Consider the following 25,955-nt stretch of genomic DNA (forward strand, 5'->3'; position numbering starts at 1 on the left):
ATCGTTCCCATGGTAAAAATGGGTTATGTACAAGCTCTGACGGCCGGGCTGTAGCCTACTGGGGACAGATCGGAACCGGAACGGAAGCAGCTAGGTGGCTGCATCGTCCCTCTGAAGGCGAGGTGGAAAAATAGAGGGTTTTTTATTTTTTATAATCACGTGCAGAGCTTTCGCACAACCTGCGCACCGCACCTGTGCTCAGTGTAGCCAGGTTCTGGCCATTGATTATAGTGGCAGCGTACCGTGCAATTCCACACCAATTATGTCCCCAGTGTAGCCCGGCCCTGACTATTCTGTTGTTGACTAGCGTCTATGCTGGCACATTTACATTATTAAAACAGCTTAAGTGCCTGGCCCGTAAATGGCCCAGCTTGCCATAGCCGTAAAGGCTAGTTTTGTTTAATCCACGTTAATCGATGATTGATTATCATCACGTTAGCATGTTGTAGCATTTTTAGCTAGCTCCAGGCCGCGACCACGTAAAAACGGCAAAAATTCCCACAAGCTGTCTTTATATGCAGCATTATGGCTCATAATCTGCAAAGAAAATGCTATAAACTGGTGTAGTTATTAAGTGTAGAGGTTATTAAAAAACATCTGGCATGGGGCACCACCCCATCTACTGGCCATCTGACAGAATGGCATCTATCCTGTTGTTAATAATGTTATTAGCTGCAGCTGTGTTGCTAATAACCTGCCACGCCTCAGCAGATTTTTACCTGTACAGTAAAACAAACACTACAAATAATTATAGGGCATACATGGGTATAGTATGATATAGTATTGATTTCAGCTGTCATTCCAAACATGACCCGCTTTAATTCAGTAGCGTAATGACTAGTATAATAATGTAATTTTTTTAATGTCCAATGTATTTGTATTTAGTTCATAAAGTTAAACATAAATATAACAATGTATTTGAAATTAAATAAAGAAGTTACCTTTCAGGAATCCAATTAAAAAAAATAGAAAAAATATAAATAAATCTTGATTTTTGAGCTTGAAGATCAGCTAGTGAGTGAGTGTGGATATATAGAGGCCCTCTCCATCGTCAAAGTTGCCCACCCCTGGTCTAGGGTGTCATCATGCCCCTTCAAACGTCACACACACAGTTAAGTACAGTACTGTATATTGCACAAATGTATGCTACAGTAGTATAAGCGCACGCACGCATGCACGCACACACACGCATGTGCCTTTATGTTACCGTTCAACCGTAGTTCAAATGCAACCTGACACAAATTGAGTCATCGCATGACAACATCGGGCCCTAAAATAAAGCGTTTTTTTTTCTTTTTTTCCCCCTTCCTTTCGGGGAAACGCAGATCCCTGGCAGCGTGTTTTGGGGACTTTGCGATCCCTCCCTGAGTCCCTGTGCACTTGGCCTGTTCGTAAGCCCTCGCTGTGAGGCCATCTGTCAGTGTTCCTCCCAATTGCTCAATTATCCCTGTTACTACTGGCTGCCGGGCACCGCCTAGGAAAGCGCTCGCTATATCAGTGGTGGAAAAAGCACTGAAAGTTTTTACTTAAAGGACCACTTCACCACTTTTCAACCTATTGTCATCTAATTGGTCCTCACTAATGACTAATAGCACAAATGTTGTTCTACTCTGTCTGTGTCTCAGGAGGGCTGTGGGCAGTTCAGAAACCCGTCCACCAGTGACATCATCGATGGGGAATCCAAGCTAATAGAAACGGCAGGCTTTCTATTCCTGAAAACAAAATATATATATCTTGTTTAACAGGAAATCTGCCTAACGATGATGTCACTGGTGGACGGGTTTCTGAACTGCCCACAGCCTTCCTATGAGACACAGACACAGTAGGAAAACAATGTGGTATTTTATCATGAACATTAGTGAGGACCAATTATATGAAGATAGTGTTGAAAAGTGATGAAGTGGTCCTTTAAGTAAAAGTATCAATAGTGCAATATAGAACTATTCAGAACTACTCACTACAAGTTAAGTTAGTATGTAATTTTTCTAAAATCTCTACAAATTTCTAAACTTTGTTCAAAATGTTGTTCAATGTTCAAAAATGTTCCATATTTTTCAGAAATGATAGCTGAGTAGGTTGAATGAATGAATGAATAGTTTATTTCGGTGTGTTGCAGTTACAGGTAAACTTCATCATTTGCTTATACAAAGAGGTGGCACCGAAAAGGTCTAGGGTGAAGCCGAAGCTTATTTTGCCTAGCCTTTTTTAAGAAAAGAAACAAAATACAATGGAAACAGAAGACAAATAAAGCATTAAGGTTTAGGGTGCATACAGCATGGGCTCAGAGAGTCGCTTGACATGCGAGTGCCCGTCGCTTCCATTAGCCGCTGGGCCAGACCATTTTGCTGCATGTCTTCTCTATTCTTCATATTACAAGGTGGATATGTGCCAAAGTGAACCAAACTTTGGCACATAATGTACATGTAATTTACAAATGGATAAATGAACGCTGCCAACTTCCTCTGCGGCTTGTTGTAAAAAAACCTCAATTTATAAAACCACACTCGAAGCTGCTCTGACTATAAACACACACGTGCGACCGCATGTACTGTATCAGTATTTCAGCTTTTTTAGTATTTATTACAGTATAGCACAGCCTTTTTTGGGGGGCCTGTTGCTTCACTCCCCTCACTGTGTCTCCCTCTGTTCGCTCCACCAGAACCCAACGGCTATCGCAGCATGGTTGGTCGTTCGGTCAACAGCACCCAGCTGGCCCAGGACTACAGCGTGCTGCGGACGCTGCTGCAGTCCGTGCGCTACTACCACCGCGCCCAGCTCTACGGGCCCAACGCCGGACGGCCGCGCAAGAACGCCATCCTGCTACTGGACGGGTGAGCCTTTTTGATTGATTTGATTGGATTGATTGATTGAATAGTTTATTAGACAGAATGCATGAACAGCAAGTTAGCAATAGAGTACAGTCAAACACTCTGTCCAAAAGGGATAGCACCAAAGTCCTTGTGGTCCTGTTTCTATTTGGCCCTACTGTATATGCAATCAATTCATAGACATGATATGAACAATGACAACAACATTCAATATCGTCACAGGTAAAAACAACAACAAATCTAATCATCACATGCAGTAAAGAGCTGCTGAAAGGTGGATTTTCAGGCCTGTTTTAGAAGATGCAAGTAATCTGCATTTCTTTGAGGGAGGGGGTCAGGGCATTCCACGCTTGGGTGCATGGCGGTGCTGTAGGAGGAGAATTTACCCATGTTTGTTTTATAAGTGGATGGTTGGTACCAGAGCGTTGTTCTGGCTCCCTCTAGTTTTGTGGCTGTGGGTGTCGCTCACTTTGTTTAGGTAGTTAGTCAGACAAATAAAATAATTCCTGAACCTGGCGGTATTATAACCTCGCGTCACCAGGCTTTCCACCTCTGAGGAAAGCCTGGTCTGTGTGAACCGGTCTGGAGCGGTCGTGCTACGTCATGTTGTAGTATTGTTTTGTAGTCATCAGGCAGGAAGAATCACCCGGTACTTCCTTTTCCCTCAAACCGGAAGAAAAATAATAAAAGCTCTCGTAGCCTGTGGCTTTTATTGAGAAAAATTGATTTGATGGAAAAGGAAGTTCCAGATGACTACAGAACAATACTACAACATGACGTAGCGATATCATCCGCTCCCGACCGGATCATAAAACCGAAAAGGAATGCTGCCCAGGCCAGGCGGTATCTGTTGAGATGCCGGGATGTGGTGGGTCGCGAGGGGGAAGTTCAGCCGAGGGGTAAAATAATGGTGGTGTAGTGTTGCAGTTTTCCATTCCATGTTAGGGTTGTCCCGTAGTGGGAAATATGCAACGGATAGATTCTGGACTATCGCCGTGTTTCAAGATGGGAAAGGTGGTTGGTGCTGCACTCTGCACACGCACGCGCACACACACACACACGCACGCACGCACGCACGCACGCACGCACGCACGCACACACACGCACGCACACACGCGCACACACACACACACACACACACACACACACACACACACACACACACTTTAATGTGTAGCAGTGTTTATGGAGTGTGTAGGTTCCAGCTTCTTGGATCCAGTTAGACTGTCAGCCTAAATAAGGTGTCACCTGATTGATGGCGTGACTGCAACAATCTCCCACCTGTTCACTGCAACGTTGGTCGTAGAGGAAGACCCGTCCCTCCGTCTCCGCCGTGGTAGTCTTATCTCTAGCACTGGAGCTGTAGAACAAACAGAAAACACTGTGCCATGGTCAGGCATTCTTAAAAGGATCCCTGGCTAATAAGACAAATATGCCTTAAAATATTATACTTTCAGTCAATAGGGACTGCTCCCGTCGCAAGTTGATGATGTCATATGCTCATGTGTGGTCTAGCCCTATGGAATTATGGAATGCATATGCTAATAAAAAACAACTTAATACTAGCACGTATTAGCACGTGCATTCCATAATTCCATAGGGCTGGACCACACATGGACATCTGACATCATCAACTTGCGACAGGAGCAGTCCCTATTGAGTGAAAGATTCTCTATTTATGAAAGAAATAAAATATTTAGGGTGTTTACATTTTTTTAGTAGGGCAAGTATAATGTTTTAAGACATATTTGTCTCATTAGCCAGGGATCCTTTTACAGGCCACTGATGACATAGAGCTTGTAATAGTGAATCTAACCTGATTCCCAAGCTCATTTTATGAGTGCACATATCTTTAGGGAATATAAATCACAGTTCCACTGCTATACATACACCCATATAAAAAATGAATGATGTTTGGCTGACTTTTCAGTCCGAAATAAACAAACTTCTGTGGCAGAGCAATAAACACAGATGACATTCACAGATAGTATACTGTGATCATGACAGTGGGAGAGGTAGGCCTACAGTATGTCCATCAATTAGAATTACTCTGTAGTCATAAAAAATTATGTATTTATTTATGTAGGCCTGTACTGTATGTATGTAATGTATGCAGGCAGACAGACAGACAGACAGACAGACAGGCAGACAGACAGACAGACAGACAGACAGACATTATTCATTCGAAGCATCAATGGTATGAATCCAGTTCAATTGAAATGGGATAGTAATGGTCATGGTCGCGGTCTCCTCTCAATGGTTCTCTCTGCTTGCTGGAATCTCAGTTGTGCAAACGGCGCGTCCCTTGTGATTAAAATGAACCGCCAACTAGGATAATTACTGTAATTTCCTCACATTGAAGCACCTTCTAATATTTCTCATTGAAATGACCTCTGGTGGTTTTCCCGTGACCACGTTTATGCTATCGTCATTCCAATATTCCAATATTTCATAAATTCAAATGATATGGTAGATCTCCTATATGCATGTACAGTATGCGATGGCTGTTTGTTTTGAAAAGCCAGAACTTTGGAAGATTGTCGTTGAAGATGAGATGGAGCTCTACTAGTCTAGACTCGTCTGATTATTGGATGATTATTTCTGTTACAGGCAGCTGGATTCATTTCTCTCTGTATCTACAGTATACACGCTTGCCAGACGCAATTTCTGATCCTCATCGCTGCAGCGATCAGCAGAACTTTGAGAGGCGCCTTTGTTGATGGATGCCGTTACGTTCATTATAATCAACTCCTGCCTGCATGCTCATAGTCATTTTGAAGTTGGTTCTGGGATTTATCACCTGGTGAGAAAGTGTCTGTTTTCAGTTCAAATGTGGTTCAAACAATTTGCAAACCGTTTTTTTATTTATGTTTTGTTTGAACTGAATGCATCTACATTTTTCGAACCGAAAAACACCCTGGAGAAGTTAGGTGTTCAGTGTCTTTGCTCAAGGACAAGGTTTCGGCCATGAGCCTCTGGGTCGAGCTGCGATCGAATGTTCTATTTCCAGAGCAGCTGCTGTGCCTATACTGGTGCCTCATCATGTAGCACTGCTTTTACAAGCTCATTGATTAGAGCGGCCATACAAGATATAGACTGTGTGTGAGGACAGCCTTTTCGGTTCTCTGGGGCCAGATGACTGTAAATATGAAACGGTTTTATCATGTGCTATATCTCGGGTCGGGATTCAGACTCTGGTCTCTCGCTTGGGAAACTAAACATCTATCCCTGCATCTAAGAGGGGAACTCGAGTAGTTGGCCAGGGAGATACTGGAGCTTCAGGCATTATAGCGTCCTCTTCTATCCTATCAACTGTTCCGGATTAAAACACTATGTAGCATGTCTGAGAGGTCATTTTGACCGTTTCTTTTATTTATTTTGAAGTTGATTATCTTTGCCCATGAAGCTTTCAGAAGGTTCCCCTTCCATGACCATCATCATCCATCACCATTCTATCATCTCAGAAATGTTTGACATCTGAAAACAATTCTAAATGTGAATTTAAGCACATGCTACTTGTGTCTGTACACACTTAGTAAGACAATCAGGGACGAATGAGAGTGAATATATCGTCTGACTTTTTACTACCATTGTTAAATGAAAGTGAACAACAGTCAGTGTTCCTTTAAACCAAAATAGAGGCTATAAAGTTAAGCCCCTTGCATGCTACAATGTCATTACGTTTGTTTTTACGGTACCCACAATTTCCAACAGTTGGGCATCTTCGTATTTCTCAGGCCACATCTGGGTTTTTCCCGCTCCTCTCTTGTGCAATCCCACACATTTTGAATGACATAATGGGAAAGTATAATCTGATATAAATCTCCCAATTCATCACATTTACTGCAGTCAAAAAGATAATCTATCTACTTAAGCTACTATGTTTTATTGAATATCAACATTCATAAATTTGCTGTGTATTAGGGGGAGAGAGAGTGTGTGTGTGTGTGTGTGTGTGTGTGTGTGTGTGTGTGTGTGTGTGTGTGTGTGTGTGTGTGTGTGTGTGTGTGTGTGTGTGTGTGTGTGTGTGTGTGTGTGTGTGTGTGTGTGTGTGTGTGTGTGCGTGTGCGTGTGCGACAGTGTTGGTGGCGAGTTAAGTTCTTTGCCAAGAAATAGGCCAAGAATCCTCCTATAGGCCTCCTATGTTGCTCACACTCTGACATCATTCCTTCATGTCTGACATGTCAACTAATCATTAGTCTTATCTGCTAGATTGAGGATACGATGCCGTTTATTGGGTTTTTTGTAACAGTAATTATCGCTGCGTATTTGCCTGCACTCATCATCTTGATACAAGATGTTCTGTAGCTGAAATCAGGCTTCGTTTATGGGATTTTGATAGTCTGTGATAAAACTTTATATTTTTACCATTCTAACCACTTTGAACTTGTCGTCCCTATTTTGGGTATGTTTTCATAGTGAAAATAGCAGATCTATAAGCTCGCATTGCTGTGAGCTAGCATGATGTGAGTGTGCAAGCAGGCAATGTGCAAGGGATGGGCACTGTACAGTTTGCCTGGGCGGCTGTGGCTCAGGAGGTAGAGCAGGTCGTCCAATGATCCCTGGGTTGGCGGTTAGAATCCCGGCTCCTCCTGTCCAGGGTTTCCTGCACAATGTTCTTGGCATGGCGCTGCGCCATGCCTGGAATTATTATTATTATTATTATTATTATTATTTTTTTTTTAAGGGGGCTAGTGAATCATGGTGTGTGTCCCCCCGAGTGCCTCCCCAGTGTCCCCCCGAGTGCCTCCCCAGTGTCTCCCCAGTGCCTCCCCAGTGTCTCCCCAGTGTCCCCTCAGTGCATTCCCAGTGCCTCCCCAGTGTCCCCCTGAGTGCCTCCCCAGGGTCTCCCCAGTGCCTCCCCAATATCTCCCCAGTGCCTCCCCAGTGTCCCCCCCCCCCCCGAGTGCCTCCCCAGTGTCCCCCTGAGTGTCTCCCCAGTGCCTCCCCAGTGTCTCCCCAGTGCCTCCCCAGTGTCCCCCAGAGTGCCTCCCCAGTGTGCCCCCAAGTGCCTCCCCAGTGTCTCCCAAGTGCCTCCCCAGTGTCTCCCAAGTGCCTCCCCAGTGTCTGCCCAGTGCCTCCCCAGTGTCCCCCCCCCGAGTGCCTCCCCAGTGTCCCCCTGAGTGCCTCCCCAGTGTCCCCCCGAGTGCCTCCCCAGTGTCCCCCTGAGTGCCTCCCCAGTGTCTCCCCAGTGCCTCCCCAGTGTCCCCCTGTGTGCCTCCCCAGTGTCCCCCCGAGTGCCTCCCCAGTGTCCCCCTGAGTGCCTCCCCAGTGTGCCCCTAAGTGCCTCCCCAGTGTCCCCCTGAGTGCCTCCCCAGTGTCTCCCCAGTGCCTCCCCAGTGTCCCCCTGAGTGCCTCCCCAGTGTGCCCCTAAGTGCCTCCCCAGTGTCTCCCAAGTGCCTCCCCAGTGTCTCCCCAGTGCCTCCCCAGTGTCCCCCTGAGTGCCTCCCCAGTGTGCCCCTAAGTGCCTCCCCAGTGCCTCCCCAGTGTCTCCCAAGTGCCTCCCCAGTGTCCCCCCCCCCCGAGTGCCTCCCCAGTGTCCCCCTGAGTGCCTCCCCAGTGTCCCCCTGAGTGCCTCCCCACTGTCCCCCTGAGTGCCTCCCCAGTGTCCCCCTGAGTGCCTCCCCAGTGTGCCCCTAAGTGCCTCCCCAGTGTCTCCCCAGTGTTCCCCCGAGTGCCTCCCCAGTGCCTCCCCAGTGTCTCCCAGTGCCTGACCAGTGTCTTCCCGTGCCTTCCCAGTGCCTCCCCAGTGCCTGCCCAGTGTCCCCCAGTGTCCCCCCAGTGTCTCCAATAGCAATACAAGAGCAATAATACGAATTAATCTTAATTTATTAATCCTATTAATTAATTAATAAGCCCCCCCCCCCACGCCCAGCACCATGCCAAAGCTTTTTCCTGCAGGAAACACTGCTGTCCATATGTCCTTGGGCAAGACACTGAACCCTACATTGCCTCCAATGAGTTGGTCGGTGTGAGCTTGCCACCATTGGTGTGTGAATGTGGGAAGTGAGGACGCTGGCGTCGGCTGTTCACCGCTTCACTTCCCAATGTATGAATGAATGAACCATTGTAAAGCGCTTTGAGCACTTGGAAAAGCGCTATAAAAATGCAATTCATTATAGCCTTCCCTCTTGCCAACAATGGCGTTCACACTGGTGCCCATGTGTCCATAAAAATGCAACAACATGCAATTACAACCACTATATCAAACATTATTAAACAAGTCATGTTCATAATGAGATGTGCAGTATATCGTTCTGTCAAAATGCGGGGCTTGCGGGCATGCAGAAAGCAAGTGCTGAAAATACACAGATGGCACAGGGATTGAGACATAAAACCACAGAGTGTGTGAGTGCGTGCTTGTGCTTGTTTGTGCGTGCACGCGTTCGCGCGCGTGTGTGTCCTTCGCTTGTCCATTACTGTGATCATGCATTGCACTGCATTTTCTTTTTACTCTGGTATATTTAGATTTTTACATGATTTATGTCTGAAAAACCAAATAAACTAATTCAAGTGCGTCCGTGCATGCGTGCGTGCGTGCGTGCGTGCGTGCGTGCGTGCGTGCGTGCGTGCGTGTGCCACCTTCACCTATAGCTCTAAATGGAAGATAAATTAGCATGGCCACTCAGGAGAGAGTAGACACCAAGACCCCGGTGATGGTGGTGGTGGTGCGTCCGTGTGTCACGGTCGTAACTGTTAACGAGGAGGTGATTGTGGTGTGTTTGACACTGCTACAGGCCGCTTTGACAGGCTCAGCCGCTCAGCCTCGCTCGGGAACGGGAGGTTAAGTGGACATAGGACTGCGTAACACTCCCAAAGATCACTGCTGGACAGACTAAACAAATTGGAGTATAGTGGTGAAAGTTGTGTCGCTGTGACACCGTGTTTAGAGACAGGAGGGTTTGTCTTAACAGACCGCTAGTGCCAAATAAGGAGTGTTTTGGGTCAGGTATAGTCTAGCTTCATGTGCACGTGCAGTCGTGCATGCACATTGTGTACGCACGCGTGCGCACGCACGCATGCACACACACGCGAACACACACACACACACACACACACACACAGAGGGAAAAGGGGAAGGAAATTCTGTGTACGGGTCAGCTGCATACAAGAAGATGATCCTATTTACCGTAAAAAGGCTGACCGTGTGTTTGCAGCATTTCATTCTGAGTGTGTGATTAGAAGTAACTATAGGAGGGAAAGTGGGAAATGGAATATTGTGTTTAATGATCAAACTTTTATGAAACATTTGACTAGCACAACCGTTATTAAATAAAAAGCGATATATGTATTTGGCATTATGCTGTTTTACATAAAAAAACGGACTTGTTAAAGGACCTATAGCATAAAATTCAACAAAAAAAAATAACCACTGTATTTTTTGAAAGCACACTATAAACTCCTTAGAGTTAATTTAACTCTGAAAATGTAAAAACATTAATCAAATGTCCTTTTGGTCCACTTGCATTAAATGTGTACACTCTCTGCATTCATGTGTTGTTAATGCCAAGTTCTGCTGCTGTTTCATCAAACAGTGGGACATGTTCAAGACAATGCAGCATTCAGGTGTATACACTACATCACTGTAGCAATTCATACATATGATTCATTTAGTTTTTTGTTTTTGTTTTCATGGACAGGTTCATGAAGAATGCTGGTTCTGTGGTGGATGCAGTTACGTGGCAACAGTAGGTATTTTACCCTTTTGTTCTTCTATTTATTTATTGCACTTTCCCTAACAAATCTAATAACTAATATAGCTTAGTGTATGTATTCTACACAGTAAAATCACATACTATAGGTCTGTCCTTTCATAGTCAAATAATTGATTGATGAGTGTTTCGGTGTTAGTCGACCAAGACTTAATTCGTTGTTTTTATGCTTATTTTCCATGCTGAATGAATTATGTCTTGAAGAATGTTGAGCACATCTCATGTAAAGTTCTTTTACATTTTATTAGTTTGAGTTTTTAAACCAATTAATGCCCAATTAGCACTTGAGTGAAATACACTCATAAGTGTATAGACAGTATATATAGTATAGTGTATAGTTACACAAGTATATAGGCCACCCTGAAATCAACAGTAGAATGTAGTGCGCCTCTCAACCTCTTTGACCGTATACAGGCCAGTCTCTACCCGATTCTATGCTGCAAATCCAATTTGACAGACTTGTCGTTTAAAGATGTTATTGCCGTGTGAACACATGGACGTTTTTCATGTGTTTATGAAGTGACAGTACTTCAGTGACATCACAATATCTCCTAACCCCTCCCCCTTTATCATACAACAACAGCTGCTTCAGTTCAGGTGGATCACCACCCATCACCAGGCAAACCAGGCATACTTAATGAACTGGTGGGCGTGTCCACATGAAAACAGCATTTTAACAACTGTACACTTTTTTGGAAAAACAATTATTCCTCCTTATATAGTAATAATACCTTATGATCATGTTTTAGGCTTTTTTTTGCTAGACTGAGTGCTAGACTGAGGCAAAAAGCCCAAAGGGCTTATACGAGACCTGTAAAACACAATGAAACATTGTACAAGAAATATAGAATATCCAGAATACATGATTGCAGTATAAAAAAACAAGAACAAAACAAGAAACAAAACAGAAAATGACAACAACATGATTAGAATACTTGGTTATCAGTTATCTACATGATTAGAGAAAAGAAGAGAGTCGAGGACTAAAGTATAGTGTCAGGGTATAGACTGGAACTCACCTATGCTTTCTATGGCATATAGGCAGCTTCCGTCATGCAGGATCCTCCGGGAGAAACTACACGCATCTGCATGACATGAGACTAATTAATTAGAGCGACAGAGAGAGAGAGTGTGCGTGTGTGCGTAAATTTAACAATGGTGCAGACGATCAGAAATCAGCAGAGAGTGAGCGACGTTTTCGCTACTGTATGCCGAATTGAATGGACTCGGCCCCAGACTTTTTTTTCCCCCTGGAAATGAAAAAATGTCTGGGTTTCCGAGGCTCGTGTCAGGGTAGATCAGTCAGAGCACTCGCCTTTTGACCGCAACGTTGTGGTTATATTGAAATTGTATTTAATTTGGAGGATAACCCCTTGAGATGCATCATCTCATTTTAGAGGGGGTCCTCGGGCACAACACAATGAATACAGTACATAGTCAACACAATGAATACAGTACATAGTCAACACAATGAATACAGTACATAGTCAACACAATGAATACAGTACATAGTCAACACAATGAATACAGTACATAGTCAACACAATGAATACAGTACATAGACAACACAATGAATACAGTACATAGTCAACACAATGAATACAGTACATAGTCAACACAATGAATACAGTACATAGTCAACACAATGAATACAGTACATAGTCAACACAATGAATACAGTACATAGTCAACACAATGAATACAGTACATAGTCAACACAATGAATACAGTACATAGACAACACAATGAATACAGTACATAGTCAACACAATGAATACAGTACATAGTCAACACAATGAATACAGTACATAGTCAACACAATGAATACAGTACATAGTCAACACAATGAATACAGTACATAGTCAACACAATGAATACAGTACATAGACAACACAAAACATCAAACATGTCAACACACAACAATGCACTTACAACATCAGGAAAACATAGATGCTCTCCAAACCACTCAAACACTACATCCAGATCAGTACTTTAATGCTAAACACCTTACAAAATACTGACCTGAGCGTATGAGTATTATGGCATGGGTCACTAAGTACTGGGAGCTGATGGTAGTTGTTGCGCGCCACCTCAGCAATCCATCTCCCGGGGGTCTCGCTTATAGTGGTTTTCAACGTTGTCATGATTTGTCACGACAAGAGTTGCCTTTGTCCGCGGCGTAAACGTCTTTAAATAAATACTTTCTGAAAAGTCTATAAGGAAAATGAACAGGGATTTATTTTCCTGGTCTCTCGAGGGGGCGGGACTGCGACGCTCTATAGAAGGTGAATGCCACAGCCTTGCTTACGATGCTTAAACCTGTACCACCATGTACCTCAGAATGTAGCAGCATAGCCACTCCTACATTATGGATTAAAGCTTTAACTATGCATGGCATCGCTGCTCTGTTAGTGACAAAATAGATGTAGCGATTCCATTGACTCTCATGGCATATAATACACTTAGGCTACATAAATGAACACGAGGTACGCAGATTCTGCTCAGACTTGAAACGCTCATAAGTGGGCACTTTTGGCCCAAAATAGCGAAAATAGCAGATCTACAAGCTCACAACGCGTCACGCTGCGAGTCTGCGACTACTACAGAGTCTACAGCTTATAGATCAGCTATTTTCGGAGTGCAACCCTACACTCTTTATCTACTGGAGATGTGGTGTACAGCATGGATTTCGAAACAAATTTGTTCAGGAGACTTAGGGGAAAAAAAACAATTCTCCTGAATGTTGCCTTCTGGTATGGCATGGAAAGGAGAGCATTTCTTTCACCATAGTAAATGCTGCATTCGTGGTCTGGAGAGGGCAGTTGTTTTACAGACGGGTAAAAGGGCAGGGGCTGAAGCCCCCTTTGATGTCTATGTGTGCACGTCCCTGCTAGGGTTCATATGGTTACGACCTTCTTCTTGCCCATACACTGAGAGTGCATGGATTATCACTCCCCACGCAACCCAAGATTTGACCACCAAATAAGTTCAGCATCACTTTAAAATGACAAACATTGTACAGTATATCCCCCAATAAGTGAAGAGGTCTGTCTTCATGAGCCTTAAACTACTAACAACTACCATGTGGCCAGAACATGCAGGCTAACATGCATCTCCGCTGAACTTTCACTTATTTACTGTATATCCACACGCACGCGTGCCAAAACATACTGTACTGTAGAATGCATTTCAAACACACGCCTAACGGCATGCATTCAAACACACACCTATACAGTACGGTGAAAAGCAGCCGCTGGCTGTGTAAAAAGAAAGTGAGAAGTCGTTAAGGTCAAGGTCAGGTCTAATTAGGAGAAGCGGAAAGAGGAAGGGGGGTGTCGGTAAGGTTTAGAAAAACACCACCCACACCGTTAAAAGTCAAACCATATGCCCGGGCTCATTCCTTCTGTCAATTAGCCCGTTTTACACCGGGGGGGGGGACTAGACTCCCGTCTCACCAGACTGCGTGACAGACCCCCCTGACCTCCACAGAACAACCCCGGCTAATAAAAACGGAGACCAATCATTAACACAGCCGCGACGTGAGTTTCACTGCGCTGCCGCCGTCGGCAGCCCAAACCGCGGTGCTCATTAAGAGCGACTCGAGAGGATCCCGGATGTGCCGTGCATGCGCCGAGGTGCCTCGAACTTTAGACATACTGTACTGTGCTCTCTCTCTGTTCTAGAACTTGTGGCCCAGGATGGAACGTACTGTAGCAGGTTATCCTATGGTTCATTTCTTATAGATCATGCTTTCCATTATGTGTTTCACAACTTCTAAAGCTTCACGCTTATTTTGTTTGAGTTACTGCTTCCTGCCGTTGGATTTATCGGCCTGACGCGAGGCGCAGAATTTATTTCTACATGATCTCGAGACGGGCACCCTCTCTCTCTCTCTCTCTTGCGCATGCGCTCTCTCGCGCTCTCTCTCTCTCTCACACGCTCTCGCTCTCTCTCTCTCCCTCCCTCTCTCTCTCTCTCTCTCTCTCTGAATGTTATGTTTTCATTATAGAATATTTGATCACAGCAAGAGCGATATTTCACATTTCTTGCCCAATAGCCTGCCCTGAACAGAGTGCATCATGTACCCACAGCAGGCTGCCACCTCCAGGAGAAGCGCCGCCACTGTCATCCTCTTTCAGAGCCCCCCCCCCCACCACCACCCCTCTCTCTCTATGTCTCCATGTCTCCCCTGTATTTTGTGGCTGCTCCAGACACTTCAAAAGTTTTGTTGTTACTTTATGGTCAAGTTACAAAGCCGTCTGGAGGCCGACGCGACTGCTCTCCTCCCACAAACTTGTTGCCCCGGAGCACATCACTTAATTCCTCCTAGTGGAATGCCAGTGGGCTTCGCCTGCCCTTGTTGCCAGCTCCTCTAAATAACTGGGAAAGCTCTGAGCGAGGCAACAAAACGCCCGTGACAAGACTAGAGTGATGCCGACAGGCTGCTGCTGCTGCTGCTGGAAAACGCATGTGGAAATTCCTTCCTGGACAAAATAAAGGTTAAGCAAAGAGTCAAGTGAACTAAGTGATCCCAGTTTTCGAGGAGGCCGGTCATGGGGACATTATACACATACCTTGTGCCCACATTTCTCTCACATTATACGGTTGTCAGATTGAGCTGTCAGTGCTTGCGCGTGCCAGCCGGTTTTGTCCACCGGAACAATCGAGGCACGATGGCGCACGTGTAATCCAATTGCAACAACCCTCACTGTTAATGTTTTGCTCCGTGGTGGTGGCACGACGAGGCTGGCGACACACCAAGAATATATACGTGTCACACCCGTGGCACGTTGCGATAATAATATAATTATGTCGGCTATATGACTCTGGACCCAAGTATGAATCGGGGCTTCGGTGTGTGCGTGAAGTGCGCGCGGGGGCCGTGTGGGAATTTGGGTGCTGGTGGTTATTTACAGCTGAGATTTGTGTCCACGTCTCGGTAAGACTGTAAATTTTCCATGTCGGATTTCCCCAGAGGAGCAACATATCCTTCACCCCCCCCCCCCCCCCCCCCCCCGTAATATAGACCTTCTGATAATAACCTGATGGTCCAGATCATGACAAGACATCCCCCACCTCTTCTCCACCCTCCCTCCCCCTTCCCTCCCGCAACCCCCCCTCCCCCCCTCCCGGTACACCAGATGGTCGGTCGTCTCCGGACCTTTCCATGCATGTGCTTTCCCCCCCCCCCCCCCCTTCCCTCTCTTCATTTTACTTTGATGTCATCCCTCTCCGCAATTCTCTCTTCATCATCTCCTGTCCATTGACAGAAACTCTGGATTTGCTTGATCACCGAAACCCCTGTCTGTCTGTCTGTCTGTCTGTCTGTCTGTCTGTCTGTCTGTCTGTCTGTCTGTCTCTGTCTCTGTCTCTGTCTCTGTCTCTGTCTCTGTCTCTGTCTCTGTCTCTGTCTCTGTCTCTGTCTCTGTCTCTGTCTCTGTCTCTGTCTCTGTGTCTGTGTCTGTGTCTGTGTCTGTGTCTGTGCCTGCCTGCCTGCCTGCGTACATGTGTGCGTGCGCACGTCTGACCGTGGCTAATCTTGCAAAACCCCTTTGACCGATCAGGGTCAAATGTATTTGCCTGTAAGCCAAGGAAGTCAACTCTGAATCTGTTTCACATTATGTGTTAGACCTGTGATATGTGTTATACTACTAGGCCGGTGCCCAACGGGCACAGGCCGATGAAAGTTGGAAAAGATGCCAATAGGGAATGCATGGCCCATGTAATATCCATTATACCTGTTAGTAGTATAATCTTGAGCCCATATACTGTAGATCTCTGTCTCTCTGTCTGTCTGTGACCCTCTTATGCCCCTATATGGAGATCTCTATATCTGTCTGTCCTCGTCCCCTTCATGCCCATATATTATATGGAGACCCCTGATGTTATCAGTATATACAGTATGGCCACATATCGGGGGGTTCAGTGCAGTACTAAACTAAACGTCTGTGGAGAATGTCTGTAGACAAACTGACTGTGGAACGTACACTGACTAATGAGCAAACGGCAGGTGTAGAGAATTGGACAGGCGAGGGGAATTTGCCAAATCAAGCTTAGGCCGGGTTGCCATTCACCAAAATGCACACGATTTTGATTCTCGAGGAATGTGGACTAAATTACTCCTATATGTCTAGCTTTTGGCGTATGTGCACAAACTTTCTCCTACACAAACATTAAATGCCATGACAATGAATGGACCCCATGTGGTTCTAGTTAAAGAACAGAATGTTTTGTGTATTGATCTTATTCAGTGGTGCATGGTGTTTATATATTGATCTGGTGCTGAATTTTTAACAAAATGTATATCTGAAAGCCATACTAGAAGTAAGGTTATCTTACTTAGAATACGACTCACTCTGGTAAAAGAGAAAGTCACCTAATATAATATGACTTATAAAAGTCATGTGATATTAAGCATGTACTTATTAACCTTAGAGAGGCAGGGGCTGACATCCCATAAGAGGGCACTTTTGGACAAAAACAGTAAAAATAGCAGATCGCGCTGCGAAGCGTTGAGAGCTTTTCCACAACCCAGCACTCTTCATCTACTAGATTAAATTATACGTTCCAAGTTCAGGAGACTTCGGAAAAAAGGCAATTCTCCTGAATGCTGCCTTTCCGGTATGGCATGGAAAGGAGTGGCATACTGTATGCATTTCTTTCACCATGTAGTAAATGGTCAGGAGAGGGCAGTTGGTTTACAGACGGGTAAAAGGGCAGGGGCTGAAGCCCCCTTTGATGTCTATGTGTGCACGTCCCTGCTTATTATCCATACTTTCACTTTCATAACCAGTAAGACGCGCAAACGCGGGAAGCGAACGCAGCTCGTACATATTTAAGTTAAGTTATTTTTAAGTTAAGTTTTTAAGTTAAGTTATGGCTTTAACTTAGCCATAACCATATAAGGAGTCCCCAAAGCAGCTATACGTCCAAATATGGAGTGTGTTGCATCAATCACAAACAAATCACTCAGCTCCATATATGGGCACAAAAGCGTGACACACGGACGGACACACAGACATGAGCTGCTAGGTCTCATAGTAAGTGCTCACTGCGTTCGCAATCACTGCGTTCGCAATCACTGCGTTCGCAATAAGCATTAAAGTATGAGGTATAAAGTACAGCAGCCATGTTTTCCTAAAACACGGGTAAGACTGACGTTATGTATCTTTCTACACAGGTTCATCCCGATGTTCTGGGCATCTTTGTAATGTTAGTGTTAGTAAAAAGCAGGTAAAAGAGTAACGTTTGAAGCAGACTAACATCAGTCACTTTTCCATTCACTGTGTAGTAGAAGCTTGGTGCGGGGAAACCGCAGATGTGTCGTCTCCGCCTACAGGAAATACGTTGGCTGCGACCATGAGACCCGCTACGGAATCGGTCAATATAGACTTAGGCTTCATAAAAAGTGTTCACACACATTTCACCCAATAATGATCTCACCTCACCTCGTCATTGAATTTGAACATATCTGAGACGGCCGCACGGGTGATGATTTCTGTTGGCGGGGAAAACTGCGCCTACGACTGCCAACTTTATTGGTGGCGATGACATGATGCTGCCTGGGCTGTGCTGACAGTGATAATCGATTAAAATAGGGACAGCATCTGTGTCATCTTAGATTGTAGGTATATATATATATATATAGCAACATAACGTTTTCAGAAAACTCTTAGGACAATTGTAAACAGTAAAACTCTTAGGACAGTTGTAAACAGTAAAACTCTTAGGACAGTTGTAAACAGTAAAACTCTTAGGACAGTTGTAAACAGTAAAACTCTTAGGACAGTGGTAAACAGTGGTTCTCACAAATAATTACAAGCTTGCAGCGTGCCACGAAGTGACGTGCTGTGAGTGTGACCTTGTACATCTGCTATTTTTGTACATCTTGAGATGAAAGCTCTTGAAAAGGTTTAATTGTGTATATATAAACATTTTTCATAGTTTTCATAGTATTTTTTATTTTTCACAGTTATGTGTGTGTGTGTGTGTGTGTGTGTGTGTGTGTGTGTGTGTGTGTGTGTGTGTGTGTGTGTGTGTGTGTGTGTGTGTGTGTGTGTGTGTGTGTGTGTGTGTGTGTGTGTGTGTGTGTGTGTGTGTGTGTGTGTGTCTGTGTCCGAGCACGGAATGTGTGTGTTTCCCTGTGTCCGAGCACGGAATGTGTGTGTGGCCCTATGTGTCCGATCACGGACATAGAATATTGTCACCACCAAGTGTCACTGTTGCACCACTCACTTCAGACGGGTCTGATTTTTTTTAACACACATTAGGTCAATTTGGGGTCCTTGGCACAAAAAACTTTTGAGAACTACTGATTTAGAAGGCACTACTTGTAGAATCGGCCCCCGGATCTTAATGGGTTAAGGGGTAGTAGTAGTAGTAGTAGTAGTAGGGGTATGGGCAAATGCATTGGAGCGAAAAGTAAACATGGAAGTACTTTGCAAAGAGTCTCTAACTCAACCAAATCTGATTTACATTTTGGGGTCAGATTGTCTGCCAGAATGTACGTCTCTCTGTCTCTATTAGTGACAGGAAAAGTGATACTGTAGATGTGCTATAAAAACATTGTGTGAAGCATCTGTGATGCCGTGTTGATAGTTGAAATATTTCAGTTTCACATTTTGGCTTATGGCTTAAGGACACACCCTCCAGTTTCCTCCAGATAGGATGATTTAAGACATCTCTGTATGCTCATTTCCTTCACTCTCTTCCATTATGCTGTATACTCAACTTATATCTAACCGCGCAGAAAAAAAAGAAAAAGTAAAAGAAAACAATTAGTTCACTTTTAGTTTATTGGGTGTATTTGTCAGTCACGCGTTATTATGGGTCCCACCGCAGCTCTATAGGGAGTAGATTGGCCAGTAGTCGCTGTGATTGACAGTTCTCATTTTTTGCAACTATGCCTATAACCCTACCTCAGTAAAACTATGCCTAAACCTAACCCTAACCTCAGTAAAACTATGCCTAAACCTAACCCTAACCTCAGTAAAACTTTGCCTATAACCCTAACCTCAGTAAAACTATGCCTAACCCTAACCTCAGTAAAACTATGCCTATGTGCAGTGAGGAAGTGCCATTTCTCCGGCACTAGAGGTGTGCATTGGCACTGCCCGCACAATTAAATTCTATTACGATTCACCAGGTAAAGATTTGATTCTACGATGCATCACACTTTTCTATTTTACATGGCACACTTTTCATCAGTCGATACAAGCAGCCAGATATACTGAACAACATATTTTATTTAGGATTATATTAGATACATTATAGCCTATACAGTGTTATATTATAATTATATATAGGCTTCGATTATCGAGTGTGTCACATTGCTGTGCAATGCTGCTAGTTGCACGGCCGAATCGCGGTGCATTGCATGAATCGATACATTTTCTTTACACCACTATTCGGCGCCCAGGGAGCAGTTAGGGGTTTACTGTCTTGCCCAGGGACACTTTGACACGTATACTGGGCGGACCGGGGGGTGAACCGGTGACCTTCGGATTACCAGAAAGAAACCCCAACTTGCTGTTGTTAACTGTATTGAGTGCTTTTTGTAACTCAGCCAAAATTCCCAACTGAGTTCCAGTCCAACATATCTTGGTTTCAATGTGATTCGTCCACATGTCAAATGGAATCTATTACCTCGGGGTCTGGATATCCTCTGCACTGAAGAGTTTTTTTTTTTAGCTGTCAATGCACCTCTTTGATATTGCTCAGTGTTTCTGTATTGAGGATTAATGTGAGCACCCTGTATGACAGGGGGGGAAAAGCTACAGTAGTCATCTCTATGTTGATGACTTCTTCCAGTGATGTCATGAAATATTCGGCAGTGCTGCACCCAGATTGCCATAACTCACTCTACCTACACACCATTAAAGGGCCATACCGGTGGTCTGGCATGTGTAGTCCATTGACTACCCCTCACTGTATACGTGGTATAGCTCAGCCATGCATTTCCCCCAAACTGTACCGTGATTTGTTGTGTTCTCGAGGAACAAAACACTGGATTCCAAGAATTCCAGTATGGTACGAAAATCAATTTGCTTGGGATGGGCTATTTGTTGTTATCTGTTATAATTTAATTTGTAAGCCATTCTAAAGCGCAGATTCAGTTCAAAAACAGCCTCTGGAGAAAGGTTGTATGATGACAATAAAACGTCCATGCCTTTTAAATCATGCAATTATGCTTAGCCAACATGGACTCAATTATTCGGTTAAGTTCTCTAATGTTTTAATGACATTGGAGATAATGTAGACATTGCATACTTTCATATACATGTCAGTTCCTTCCCCTTAATCAAAAATTTTACCTCCACCGGCAGACAGCCATGTCTTAGGGCTGTCCATCCCTCCGCCCCTCCGTCCGTATGTCCATCATTCCCATCATATTTCAGGAACACCTTGAGGGGAGTTCATGAAATTTGGCACAAATGTCCACCAGGACTTATGGATCAACTGTAGCATGTAACCGTATGTAGTCTTCACTACATATTATATCATTCTGGACGGACACAGATGTAATCGTCAACTGGATGGCAGAGGTGTACTGTACATCCGCAATGTGGCATTTCTCATCATCTGTCGACCGCATTCGTGATAAAAGACAATCGTGCACTGCACTCTGGTTTATCTCCCATTGCTTTGGCCAGATCTTCCTCTTGGAGTCCATCGACTCTGGCAATAGCATCTACGTAGATAAGTAAATGGCCTATAGTTCCTCCTGTAGTTGGACAGGGAGTCTCCAGAAGAGTAAGTCAGAGATGATCTGGGTGTTATCTCTCTAGCAGTGTCCAGCAAAAACAGCACGTCTCATGGGTGACCGTAATAAAACTTGGTGATATGTTGTCACCATGTATCTCTGGAAGGTGTTTCTCGACAGGTTCTGTACTTGCATCAAGTTCCCTCTTCATTATCCATGTTTCAGAACCATATAGGATTTTTGAATGGTGCAACCTCTCCTATAGACAACTATGTGTGTGGCTGTGTCCCTGTGTCCGAGCATGAAACAAGCGTTATAGCGTTTGTTCACCAACAAGTGTCACTGTTGCACAGCCTATGTGTGTGGCTGTGTCCCTGTGTCCGAGCATGAAACAAGCGTTATAGCGTTTGTTCACCAACAAGTGTCACTGTTGCACAGCCTAACACACAGACACACACAGGCCAGGGAGGAGGGCTTGTACAGTACAGTACAGTACAGTACAGTACAGTACAGTACAGTACAGTACAGTACAGTACAGTACAGTCACTTCAGGCAGGTCTGACTTTTCATTTAACAGGTATTTCTATAGTTATGGTTATGGTTATCATGGTGGTTATAATTATGTTTAGGTTAACTTTTTATTCCAAACTCATATTTGATTTGGCACAAACATCCACTGTCATGGACTGCATGGAGGATGAACTAATTAGCAGAAGGTATAGTCAAAGGTGAAGGTCACTGTGATCTCAACATGTTCATTAATAAATTCCATCAACGTCTTCGCCATATATGGATGCTGCAAAGACACAGATGTAAACTGCAACTAGTTAGATAAAGGCATGAAAGCAGGTTGTGTGTTTATTTTTAACTTTGTGTTGTTATTCTTTTCACAATTTATTCTTTTTTTCTTGTATCAGATGTCCAGTTCATATGGGCTGCCCTAGTGTAGTGGTTAGAGCATAATGCCTTTCATGCGGAAGGTTGTGGGTTCGAACCCTGCCTGGGGTCGACATCAGCAAGGGCATGTGGTCGCAACGGGTTCCTTAACGCCAAGTCAAATGGGTTCATATCTGAGCCAAGTCTCCTGAGGAGGCGCGTTTGATGGTCATCTGGTGGTGCCAACCCACAACCAAAATAGTATGAAGAGAACTGTTCTACATAGAACTTTTTCAGCTTGGAATATGCTCCCTTTAAATCTGAGACAAACCAGAAGCAGATTTTCTTAAAACATAAAACATAAAACAACACAAACATAAATTGATGAGTCCTTTATCACAATCAGTGCCTTCAAAATAGGAGCTCTGGGGTGCTGGAAAGACGCTTCTATACTGAAACCCTGGATTTGCAGATACGAGGCATTCTTTCTGCCACGCTAACAGGCTAGTGAACGGGATGCTAATATGAATGAAGTGCGAAGCGTACGGTGGCCGAGAGTCTGACTCAAAAATAAAAAAAAGGAAAAAGTTCAGAATATTCATTGAGGATGCGCTAGGACGTGTACACACCTCCTATGCATCCGTCGGTTGGATTCCCTAGGATGTGTGGACACGTCGGATGGACGGATCTGTTAAAGGCAGCATCAGCCTTTTTGTCATGTGGGCTTCTACACCAGCCTGAGGCACCGTATTCGGCTGCAGCAGAATCCAGGGCTGAGTGTGTGTGTGTGTGTGTGTGTGTAGCCTCATGCCACTTTATGTTTTGCCTACCAGTAAGACGCGCAAACGTGGGAAGCGAACGCAGCTGAGACCCTGCAGATCATGTCTGTCTGTCTGTCTGTGTGTGTGTCTGTCCCGCTGTTACTGTATATGTGGACCTGGCCCCTTTTGTGCCCATATATGGAGCTCAGTGATTTGTTTGTGATTGATGCAACACACTCCATATTTGGACGTATTGATGCAACACACTCCATATTTGGACGTATAGTGGGACAGAGAGACACACACACAGACAGACATGATCTGCTAGGTCTCATAGTGCTCACTGCGTTCGCAATCACTGCGTTCGCAATAAACTCTTGAACCATGAGTTGTACAAACACCATTTTGCATTTTTTGCTACTACTTCTCCAGATTTTGCTCATACCTCGCACAAATCGCTCCACGTATAGGGAGTCATGAGATGAACATGTCTCATGCTGACATTTTATGTCCCATTCCAATTGGATATAATTGGCTTTAAAATGTTGCGGGAGGGGCCAATTTTACAAAGAATGCCAAAAACGTAATGCATTGCCCGATCGACCCTACATTGAATCACGTATTGAGTGGCCTCTAGACAAGGCAGCGGAAACATTCATTTCCCTTAGGCCCCTAGGAGACACCACAAATGCTACAAATGTCACAGTTTGTTACAGAAAAAGGAGTTTGGCAACCAAATTACACGTGATCTCAGGGATGATGTGACAATGAGTGCTATTCCAACAGTTTTGCGTGGGAGCGGAACAACCTCCAAAAGCGCTTTCACTTCTGCCGATAGGGGGCGGCACAAATGCGAGAAGTTGAGCTCTTTGTCAGAAGCGCAATTTCCCCTCACTGCTTCCTCACGGCTGTAACCCATATCATACACAGGCTCCGTGGTTAGACCACCCGGCCTCCAGATATGCGCTCCACGGAGCACCCCTTTCTAGTTCAGTCTATTGTTACTTTGAGAACTAAATCCCGCAAATGCAAATGCAGCTTTGTATTTTTTATTGTAGTTCCAGTTCCAGTTCCACAATGTCCTCTGGAAATAGCTATGGCTTCAAAGTAGCCTCACACTTACACCAGCTGTAGAATGTCTTGTAGTTTTAGCCATGATTCTCTGCTGTGTCTGTTGTCTGCAGCTATGGCTGTTGTTGAGGTGGAAGCTGGCCGTCGCCTGTCTGGTTTCTTTGAGATGTTGTTTTGGAGAAGCTTCCTCTCTGCCCCATAGAAATGCTCCTCTGGACCGACGGGCCACAAGTTCCCAATAATGTCTTCTCACCATAGCACTCAATCTCTTGACTATTTCTCTTGGCTCTTGCACACATGCAGCTACATACAAACACAACGCAAGGGATATGAACGCACACACACACACACACACACACACACACACACACACACAAACACAAACACAAACGTCTGTGGTTTGATGTCTCAATCTCTGTGCCATCTGTGTAGTTTCAGCTCTTGTGTTCTGCGTGCCCGCATTTTGACAGAAAATTATACTCATACATTGCATTATACACATGATTTGTGCTCTGATATATTGGTCATAATTTGTTGCAGTTATAATGAGATGAGTATTACGCATTGTGAGCTTGTTGAGAGCTTGTACTGTAGATCAGCCATTTTCAAGTGCAAATTAAGCAATAGTAATCGCACGCAGTGAGTGCAGGCAATACATGGACAATCCTCTGTCTGTCTTTTTGCCCTTACAGTTATTACATGGATGGCAGAGTCAACCGGGTGGAGGACTTCTTGAAAACGCGGCTGTTGGACACACTGACGGAACAGATCGGTAAAGTCATCAAGGTAAGAGTTAAGGTCAGCTTACATTATCAAGCCTTCAGGGGTGGTATAGAACGCGATCTACCAGTAGATCACAAAGGCTGTTCAGGTATACCACATGACATCCATCCATCTTTAACTGATTATCCGTAGTCGGGTCACGGGGACAACAGCTCCACCAGAGAACTCCAGACGTCCCTCTCCAGAGCAACATTAGTGACTTCCTCCTGGGGGGATTCCGAGACGTTCCAAAGCCAGTGAGTCGATGTGTTTCCTCCAACTGCGCCTTGGTCTGCCCCGGGGTCTCCTACCAGTGGGACGTGCATCGAGGACCTCCCTAGGGAGACGCCCGAGAGTCATCCTAACCAGATATCCGAACCACCTAAGCTGGTTCCTTTCCAGGCGACCCTATATCTAAGGGAGATGCCAGCCACCCGTCAAAGAAGACTCATTTCGGCCACAACCTTATTCTTTCGGTCATGATCCACACTTGACCACATAACATGCCCCTGAAAATAATATAATTTTAAAACATCAAAAAGGGCCTGTCAGCTCAAACCCGCAATGCAATACTGTTTTCAAGAGTGTTGCGCACTCCTCAATCTTCCATACCAAGTGTGAATCGAACGCCTATGCCACTATTTCAAAGCCCCCTCAGGCACATTTATGACAAGGTGCGTTGTTTGTTTTCTTTGTTAAATATGAGTATGAATCCCTGTAACAGTGATTAAGGGCTACATAAACTAAGTTGAGTTGAGTTAAGAGAGGCGACAGCGAGTGGGCTTATTTTCATTCGAGAGACTTACGTGTAGTTTCCCTTTGACCAGGTCTTGCCAGGCTGTATATCAGCTTACATCCCTGTGTCTTGCGAGCATACACTGACACATGTGTGCTGCACAAGTGTTTCAGGGTGTGTGGGTAGTGTTCACAATGAGGTAATATTACCAACGCTTGCTGCTGCAGCAGACTCGCTAAGCTGAAGCCAAGGGCCGGTGCCAAAGTTCTCTCATGCCGCAGGACAACAGGAGTGAGCATTCTCAGCGGAGGAGGCTTTAAACTCCAAAACGCAAAACAGAATTATGTCCATAGGTCTCAGACACTTTGCTGATCGGCTGAAAGCATGTGTGACATTGTACAGCCGCACGCATCTCTGAATCAGTGCATCTGTTTAGCATTTGCTTTATCGATAATAAAGTGTCTGAGATACTGCCGGCGTCAGGTTTCAAAGCAGTGAAAAGCCTGG

General features: G+C 44.7%; 1 protein-coding gene across 1 annotated transcript in view; it reads left to right on the top strand.

Annotated features, from left to right (window-relative positions):
- Nucleotides 1-25,955, top strand: part of hpse2 (heparanase 2) — a 128,172-nt gene that overhangs the window by 68,085 nt on the left and 34,132 nt on the right. Inside the window, exons 5-7 of the mRNA XM_080782245.1 lie at nucleotides 2,660-2,831; nucleotides 10,469-10,516; nucleotides 24,643-24,736. Of these exons, the coding sequence (XP_080638371.1) occupies nucleotides 2,660-2,831; nucleotides 10,469-10,516; nucleotides 24,643-24,736 (314 nt within the window). The remainder of the gene's footprint in view (nucleotides 1-2,659; nucleotides 2,832-10,468; nucleotides 10,517-24,642; nucleotides 24,737-25,955) is intronic.

Source organism: Protomyctophum bolini (assembly GCF_963924005.1).
Source record: "Protomyctophum bolini genome assembly, chromosome: 14".
Lineage (NCBI taxonomy): Eukaryota > Metazoa > Chordata > Actinopteri > Myctophiformes > Myctophidae > Protomyctophum > Protomyctophum bolini.